Source organism: Channa argus, chromosome 9 (assembly GCF_033026475.1).
Source record: "Channa argus isolate prfri chromosome 9, Channa argus male v1.0, whole genome shotgun sequence".
NCBI lineage: Eukaryota > Metazoa > Chordata > Actinopteri > Anabantiformes > Channidae > Channa > Channa argus.
Genome location: NC_090205.1, coordinates 21854363 through 21863935, shown reverse-complemented (window position 1 = coordinate 21863935; position 9573 = coordinate 21854363). Strand labels below are relative to the sequence as shown.

Here is a 9573-nt window from a genome sequence, read left to right as displayed (position 1 = left end):
ATGTAAATGCCCAATTTCACTAGCGAGCTATAGTATCTGAATTCAGCTACAAGCAGCAATGAGTTCAAATGGCAGCACCAATTCTATAAAGCCACTTAGGAAAGTGGCTGAGTGCATAAAAAATGACTTGGTCTGAGCATCTGTTGTCACTGTGGTCCAAGGATAAACAGCTGTCATGGTGCCAGGCTTCAGAAACGATTTGTTAAAAAAAAACTAAATCCTCAATGCTCTGACATTTTTGTCAAAACAACAAAACAACTTGGCAAGCTCTAAAAAGATTTGGATTGCATCTTGAAACTGCACAGTCATGTTACCTTGAAAAATGTTCACCCCCTTGACACAACCTGCCTAAGTAGGCTTTACTAAGTGTGGCTCCAGACCTCTGAATTGCTTCGGTCTCCCACTAATAATCTTTTCAAAAATTCAAATAAAAATGCAAACTGAAAAAACACCCATTAACAAAAAAATAAATAAATAAATAAATAAAAAAAATGATGCTAGTGCACAGGGTGATTCCTGAGCCTTGAAGCCCTCACCGCAGGTATTCTTAGTAGTGGAGATAATGTTGACAGGAGGGATACTACTTCACCTGCTACTCACTGGTTAAGGCAAAAGAAAACATGAGCAAAACTCAGGAGTGCCCTGAAATTTCCCCTTCTCTTTGATTATATGACTAAATGATTTTGAAAAGAGCCTATTAGTGATAGATACCACCCTCCCACACACACTCACACACATAGACCTTTTTAAATTGAGATGGTTATTAAGTTCACCTTAATAACTCAAACAGCCACATTAGGGGATTATTTTTACCCTTTTACTCTCCGTAGAGCAGATCAGCATTTAAAATTTCCCACATGGCTCTATAATTCACTCTGCATAACATTCTAGTCACCATCTCTTTTCCACTGAATCTCTTTTATCTCAGTATTTTAATTCCTGGCACTAAAGGCGCTGTCCATGGTGCTGATAAGGCTCCGTTTAAACCAGCCCACAGTACAATAATTAAAACCATTATATGTTTCATTTCACTCTGAACAACTGGAACTTTTAAAGGCCATGCAGTAATTCAGCCAGTCTGGTGATTCACATGTCACACGTTTTCTCAACCCAGTCTCACCGCACACTCTTTTAGGTAACTTTAGCTTGTTGTCACAGTTCCTCCCCTTTTAACATTTACAACAGATCGTTTAGCATCTAATCACCCCAGAATGAGGAGTTTCCAGCACTTAATTGCAAACCATACAGGCTCGGCAGACCTGATCAGATTGGAAGTGGTTTGCAAATACAGACAGAGTGTCAGACAAACCTGCAGACGATGCTTATTGACGCAACTACTCAAATGAGGAACAGCAGCTCCTTAAAGTCACGTTCATATGAGAAGCGGACAGACTTTATGGTTCGCATTGATTCAGTGACAATCGATTTAAAAAAGGGGGGTCAGCCCCGAGTAGGAGACTAAAATTTTGGCCATTTATCAACAGGTTATGTGTTAGAAATACAAACTGAAAGGTGAGAGTACAAACTATATGAGTCATTTGTTCCCAGATGTTGAGCACATGTGTGCTTCTTCCTTTTGTATTTACAGGGCAAATACATGAGCAGCACTTTAACTGCATGGAAAGACGCACAGGTGGACAATTCTACACAAAGACATTAGGGCTTTAGAGCTGTAGTGTCTGTATATTCAGAGTTGAGTGTAGCATGTCAAATGCCAGTTGCTGTGCCTGTCTTTTTCTAAAAGTGCATCAAATTAAAGATAATTTTGTTAATGGCAATATGTTTAAACAGCTTCTGAACTGTCAGGCTCAAAACAGGAATATTGTTACGCACAAAAATAACTCGTGTCAACACTGTTTGCGTAAACACCAAGAGGACAAACATTGTCTTCTTACCTGTGCGTCAGTCGAAGTCCACAACAAAAAGAGGTTTGACATTAAAATCAACAAGTTCATAGTTCGTCTGTTTGCCTGCGTGTCCATCGGTGCAAACAAATCCCCTACACGTTCATTTGAATCCAAGCAGCCTTATTCTTGAGATGAACATCACTGCTGTCGGCGAGTCGTCGCCTCGGAACTGCACATTACCACAAAGTTTTTGGTCCACAAACTGAGCTGCCCAGCCTAAGTGGGAGGATGCGACAGCGGGCTTCATCAGATTGCGAAATCAACGTGGCTTTTCTCATTCACTTCGTCCTCCTGTGCACGGGGAAAAGGCTTCTGAGAAATGACTTCTCACATACGAACGCCGTGTCATCGGTGCGAGCCCCGGGCGCACGCTGGGACCTGAGATTTCCGTCCCTGTGTGATGTGGCACCCAGAGGAAATAAGACGCGCTCAACATGTTCCCGAAGAGGGGGAAGACGAGTTTCAGCTTCAAGTGTCTCATAGTAGAACTGTCTTCTACATTCCCAGCACCCACAGAGATTTATTTTAAACCCTTTCTATTACAGTCTTTGTCACAAGGTTGGACAGGAAAATACTGTCCCCACTACTTCTGCCGTCTCGCATGTCACGGCACCTGCTGTGGGTTAATGTCCAACCACCACATTTAGCAGCAGGACACGTCTCCTATCAAGCCTATTTTGATGTTTTTATTATACATTATTGATTTTTGTTGTCGTTGTTTGTTTTACGCACCGGTTACCTTGTGTTTACCTGGAACATCCATTATGTTTATTACTCTTATTAATGTGGCAGATGGTACTGGTCATTTTTCACCTGCCAGGTCACCGGTGCATTTATGCCTGCCCTGTCAGTCCTACTGCGTCAGACCGCGTTTGGAAAACGCCAAAAAACTCCCGCGGAAATCCAGAACGTAAATAATAGTTACCTGGTTAGTTGATGTGATAGGTACATGTAGATCTAGATTTTCCTGATGTGTTTTTTTTTTTTTTTTTTTTTTTAGTGGTCTACTCTTTAAACCCCAGGTTGACCCCTATGAGCAGTTTTTTTTTCCTCTGCAGAAGGATGTTAGTTGTACTTCTGTTGCATAATTTAGTGAGTTATTACTTTTTGATTTTAGGTCTATATTATTATTTGATTTGCAGGAGGGGTTAGTGGTGCCACCTTACAGCTAGAAGTTCAACGGCCCAAATCTTCCTATACTAAGGTGGGTGTCTTCTAACTACTCCAGTTTCCTCCCACAGTTCAAAAACATTTGTGATTTGTGTAACTCTAAATTGACCTTAGGTGAGAATGTGATCATGAATCACAGTCTAGAGAAGTGCAGGATGTGTAAAAACAGCTTACACCTATCTGTGTCAGCCCTCAAATAGACTGACTGTCCAGGTGACAGTTGGGATTGGCTCCAGCACCCTAGTGACCCCCTACACCTGGATCCTTGCTCAAACTTGTCCCATATGTCCTATACAATGCAATCAGAAGATTTTCAGACCCCCTTCAAAGTTCTGTTATGTTGCAGCCTATGAATACAGTTGTTTGAATTCAGTTTGTTCTCATCAATCTGCACTCAGTACTCCATAATGACAAAGTGGAAACAGAATTTCAGAAATGTCTGTAACTTTAATAAAAAAGGAAAAACTAAAATATTTCTTACTTAAATTGCACCTTTGGCTGCAATCACAGTTTCAAGCATTTTGGGGTTAGACATTAAAACAGTGCTCAACTGGATTGGAGGTTTTTCTGTGATTCGTCTTTGTAAATGCTCTAAAGCTCAGTCAGGTGGAATGTTGACCATTTTCAGGTCTCTCCAGAGATGTTTAACAAGGTTCGAGTTTGGGCTCTGGCTGGACCACTTTAGGACATTCACAGAGTTGTCCCTCAGCCACTCCTTGCTTAGGATTGTTGTCCTGTTGGAAGGTGACCTTCGAGGTCCTGTGTGCTGTGGAACAGATTTTCATTGAGGATATCTCTCCATTCAGCTTCCCCTCAACCCTGAGCTGCCTCCCAGTCCCTGATGCTGAAAAACATCCCCACAGCACGATGCTGTCACCACCATGTTTCAATGCAGGGATGGTATAGGTCAGGTAATTGGTGCCTGTTTTCCTCCAGACATGATGTTTAGAATTGAGGCCAAACAGTTCAATCTTGGTTTCATTAGACCAGAGAATCTTGTTCCTTACATTCTGAGAGTCCTTTAGGTGTTTTGGTGCCAACTCCAAGCAAGCTTTCATGTGTTTGGACTAAGTGAGGCTTCCATTCTCACTACTCTTGGGAACCTGCAGTGCAAGTAGATTTGATTAATTTTTTTTTTTTGCTATCCTTCCCCAGATATGAAAGCACTGTATATTGGTTGATTCTGGCTAGATTTATTATTTAGGGGCCCGAATTGGCCACATTGAATAAACGTCCACCATGCTGTTTAGTTTAGGTCATGTACGTGCAGCCTGTAGAGAGCACAAGTCCTAAAGTGTGTGTTTATTATGTTGTATTTTTAATTGTATTTTCAAGGAGTTTTTCTTCCACTGAAAAGTGAAAACAAAGAACTACAGAGTTTTTAAGTACAACTTACTGTTTATGTCTATAGCTTAGGCATTTTAAAGCATCGGCAGAGCCACAATTTCTAATCTTTTTGCTGTAAGTTGACAGTTCTAACTGCTGCACCACAATGCCACCAACAGTTTCTTAAAGCTTTATTCAGCCTGATCACCTAATGTGTTTTGACTAAACTATTCACTGTTTATTCCTGTCAACTTGCAATTTAATAGCATTAAAACTCAATTTAGACTGAATCATAGCAACATTTTTTACAGCGTGTCCCTTTCATTTAGTATTTGAGCGTGGTGATGACAAAGCAGCACAAAGCAGGGAAAACGCACTGGTGAGACACAAGTCTGCCAGTTTCTTTTCACTGTATCACGTTTCTGCTTTAATCAAGTGTTGATTTAAGCATAAGCACCAGCATAAATTGTTGTCAAGCTATGTCAGCAGTAATACTAGATTAAAAAAAACAACCCCTGTTAACTTCCTCTTTAAAAGGCCGCTAACTGTTTGTAAAGCACTTTGGGGATGAATCTCTAATTATGTTGCCCAGACAATCAAAAAGCAGTAACACGCTGACACATAGACAGAGCCTGCTTGGTGACTCATTAATGCACTAATGCATTTGACACGTACGCCCAGGACATCAGACTGTGTAAAGCATCCTGTTTGTACAATAACTGTTGATGGCATGCAGCTGTCCAATTGCCACTCATGGCCCAACATTAAGCCAGCATGAAATGGGTGTAAAATAAACCACTTTGCAACCTTATGTTAGCAGAGTAACAGTACAGAGAAGAGACTCAGAAAGACAGCCAAACAAGAGAGGATTGGTACATTTACTAGTAGAAAACTTTCTGAAAGTGGTTTGTTTTTTCATTTTTTTTTTTTCTTAGAGCTAGAGATCTCAGAGCATGTACTCTCTTTCATTTAAAACACTTTGAATAGACTTTGATTATTGTGCAATTTTTACAACCCAACACTCTATTTTTCTTTTGATCAATTCAAGGAAATGAATTGATCAAAATGTATTAAAGCATCATCTACCATCATTACAAGGGCATTTTTAAGCCTTTCATTTAAATAACTTGTAGCTTTTATAGTTGTCTACCATTCAGTGGTCAAAACAACCTGATAATCACTGCAAGGCCTACATGTTCTTTTAATTCTTTGTCCTGTTCCTATTATACTGTTTTTTGCTTCCCTCTGTGCCAGTACTCTCATTGTGTTTGGATAATCATTATTTGTAGGAGGCTGGATGTTGACGTTAAAATGTTAAGTTCTTGACTACCTCTGTTTATAGTGCACTCTCTGGCTCAACTCTTTTCACTGCCCTCTGCAGTTTGGATAAAGTCATCATTGCTCATCTCAAAAGCATGTTTTTCTTTCTCAAAGGGTAGTACTTCTCTCGTACTTGATTTGGACCTCGTCTTTACTGGAGATGCGAGCAACACAAAGCAGATGTTTGAAGGATGTGCACGACTCAGTGAGTCATTGTTTAAAAAATAAAATAAAAAAAGAAAAATCCTAATATGATTTTGAATGTAGAGTCAGTATATGGTGCATATAAAACTCAGAGTTATCCTCTGTGCAGTATTGACTTTCGTCTTCAACCTTAAAAATGATATTCATTCATACTTGGGAATCAGTGTTTAACAGATAATTAGTATTTTGCTATACAGACATTGTTTGAATTCTGATGCCCGGGGCACCACTTGGGCTTACATTCAGATTTTATATTGTGCCTTTATAGTTGGCTCTGAAATTCTGTTTAACTCTATTTGCATGTCTCTGCTTGTATTTCTTGTGCTTCATAAATCATCACTGATTTAGCTCTGCATTCTTGTGTGGCCATGCCAACAGACAGCTTATTTTTAGAAAGTTATATTTAAAATTGTTTATCCAATATCTGCTTATGATGAAATATTCCAGATATATAAAGTAAGTACATTTCTTGGAGACATTACCTGAGCAAAACATGGTTAATTTTTCCTCTGTGCAAACTGAAGACAACTGCATGTGGACGTGTTTGTTCTTACAGGAAGTTAAATGTCACAAATGAACACTTGGTGGATTGCATTTAAAAATAATGACTGATCATAAGAAAAGTGCTTCAGAAAGCTTGTGTTTTGCATCTGATAAACTGGTACTCAAACCTGACAGTCCCCCAGAAAGTGTGTATAACTGCTCTGCTCCTTCACTTTTGAGGACCTGAGATTAGAGAAGAACTGATTGAGGCAGAGTGCGATGTCCTGCCAGCTCAGATCCCAGCATGGAACTGTGCTGTGATGGTATGAATTAGCTGCTCGTCAGCCTGCCAGATTGCTGGACATACTCCTGTTCTCTCGCACAGTGGTGTGAATCTTCCATTGTATAAACCATATTGAAAATCTCAGCTTTTTCATTTTAATGCTCCAGCTGCTATGGTTGTTGTAATTTGATTTGACTCAATTCTCAGACATAGGGGTCCATGCTTTCAAGCCTGTTAATATAGCAAAGTGTAGCACACTGTAATATTATAGATGTGATTTGACCACAACCACCAAAACTCAGACCCATGCTCTACGTTGCTACTACGTTTTTAACTAATACCAGCTGAACTAAAGATCACGGTATAAGTCTATCAGACAATTCTCTGCACACACATTAACAAAAAGTACACATACAGTACATGAACCAAGCTCGGTCAATAAAGTTAATTGTGAAAGTGACTCACGAGAACTTTACAGCAATGCATAGCTCTGTGTTTTCGTAACACATCCAGGGCTATTCTTAGCATGATTAAACATGCCAAACGGGGCAGGAAGGGAATGAGGTGAGGATGAGAAAAAAGGATGATGAGCAAAAGACCAAACGAGACTAAAAATATCAAACTATATTGTTTATGGTGAGGTGAGTTAAAAAATCTCAATGGATGTAAGTCAGATGCCGAGCTGGCGTTGTTACTGTTGGACCACTAAATAATACCTTATTAGCTGCCTTGCTTTGGTTTGTGTTGTGGTTGTGTGTCTTATTTTCTGATCATCCAAGCAGGTCCACAGAGGCTTAGCAAACATCAACAACACACTAACAGGATGTGTTGTAATGTGTACTCATTTGTTGTCTGTATAGCTGTGTTATTTAGCTTGCTGTAATACCTGTGAGTTTGGTTTGTGCTTATCGCACACATTACATCCGATGAGATTTTTACAGCAACTTGGAATTACATCAGTGTCACCGTCTGCTACTTTTAGTTACTTTACATATCTGTAAAATCATTTCTGTTGATATCAGTGTTTGGCTTCTGATGCATCCTTTGCTGGTTCAGCTCATAAACAAATGCACGTGTACCGTGGCTGGTATTTAATAATTGTAAACTCATGTGTATTCAGGGGAGTTTTCTCTGAGAGGCCAGATGTCTTTTTCAGGAACATTCTGTTTACATTCACTCTCTTATTCACAACTGGAAGTTGTGCATTACAGACACAGTGTGGTTCACTGGAGCAGCCGCTCGAGTTCTTAATCATGTACACCACAGTGTTAATGATCGACTTGCGTCACCCATCCTGCTGTGGCTTGGGACTAACTATAACCACTAGCCCACTAAGCCCCCTAGTTACAAAGTTGTCTAAAACTGAATTACGCTGACCAATTGTAGGGGAGTGTAGGAATTGAAGTGCCAAATCCTGTTAAGTGCGTCCTTAACTTACAAATTGTTTACAGACAATTCTCATTCTCATCACTCTTAGCTGTGTGAAAAAGGTGGACGATCACCATAAAACAAAGAGAGCAAACCTGTGTTTTCTGCCAAAATATTTAACATAGCTGACTTCAGCACTGAAGCCCATTCTTCATAAGTGGCTTAACAGATCCATAATCAAATGAGTAACGCTGCTGGATGTTGTAATCCTGGATCAGATTATCCACTTATGTCAGTTCTCCAAACCCAATTGAGAATTGGATACAAATAGCTAGATTTTATCACCTGAGATAACTGTGGGCTCTTGTGGTTGTTGACTAGCCCCCATTCATCAACATTACAACACGTGATTAGCACATTTCCCATTGGCTATATGCTAAAGACAGATAATAAAAAGCGAGCGAGTGAGAAAAGAATGAGCGAGCACATTTTTAGAGCGGCTATGACATATTTCATGACGATGCAAAAATGCAGAAAGTTAGATCCAAAAAGAGTCTGACAGACTAAATGTAAATCATTACTGTCACCGTGATAGCATGTCCACTGATCTGACAGCGAATCATTTGTAGAATTTGTACTCTCTACTCAGTGAAAATACAAGCACAGCAAAAACCTGGGAACAGGTGAAAAGTAAAGTTGAAAGAAAACTCTACCATTTGCTGCCAGTGTCCTACTCTTAGCCCTGCACTAATATTGGGGTTTAAGACTACTAACCATGAGACACTCATTTATTTGGTGAATTGTGTCATTCCATGTCTCACAAATGCACACACAGAAGGTCCATCTATAGGCCTATTTAAAATTGATAATTTTAATGGTAATTGTCACCAGGCGGCTGCCAGTGACGGAAGAATGTGTTATTTAATTTAAGCCGACATACTGTTACACTGCGCTACACTTTATAAAGTTTATAAAAACAAGTCTCTTTTTAATCATTGCTCAGTTCAAAAACTGCACATCTTAGTTGGATTGACATCCAGTATCCGAATTACAAAGGTCTAACAGGGCACAGTCATTGGGTAGCTTACATGTGCGACATACATTTAGCCAATTTATGTTCATTTGTGTTACGTTTTAAGAACAATATAACCTTGACGGTGTCTACGAGAGGTATCATTATCGTGGTGAGTGGGATGTGGTTATGTTGCATTTGAGATGTCCCAGAAAGAAATAAAAAAGACTGAGTCGAAAGTTTGCTAGCATGAATAGTACATTAGCAGTTACCTTTTTAGCATTACCTTAGCTGCCAGCGCAATTCTAGCAGGTGACAAGGATAAATAGTTTCATTATTAGAAGCTGTAATGCGAAAGTGGGGAAAACAAGTTAGTTTTGTCTTAATAGCGCAAATATTCTGTTTATATTTGGTTAGTTCAATAAAAAGTCCAATAAAAATTTTCAAAGTAGCACTAACTTTTTTATTTTTTTTTTGCACTGTTACTTTAGTGGTAAGCT

At 39.4% G+C, this 9573-nt stretch overlaps 1 protein-coding gene across 3 annotated transcripts in view; it reads right to left on the bottom strand.

Moving 5' to 3' along the window:
* The window catches only part of pth2ra (parathyroid hormone 2 receptor a), a 64561-nt gene extending 60835 nt beyond the window's left edge, over nt 1-3726 (bottom strand). For all 3 annotated transcript variants that reach the window (XR_010915158.1, XR_010915159.1, XM_067515435.1), the window contains exon 1: nt 1896-3726. Coding sequence is in view for 1 of the 3 variants with exons in the window: in XM_067515435.1 (XP_067371536.1) it covers nt 1896-1982 (87 nt within the window). In the remaining 2 variants the exon portion in view is untranslated. The remainder of the gene's footprint in view (nt 1-1895) is intronic.
* Between the last annotated feature and the right edge of the window lie 5847 nt (nt 3727-9573).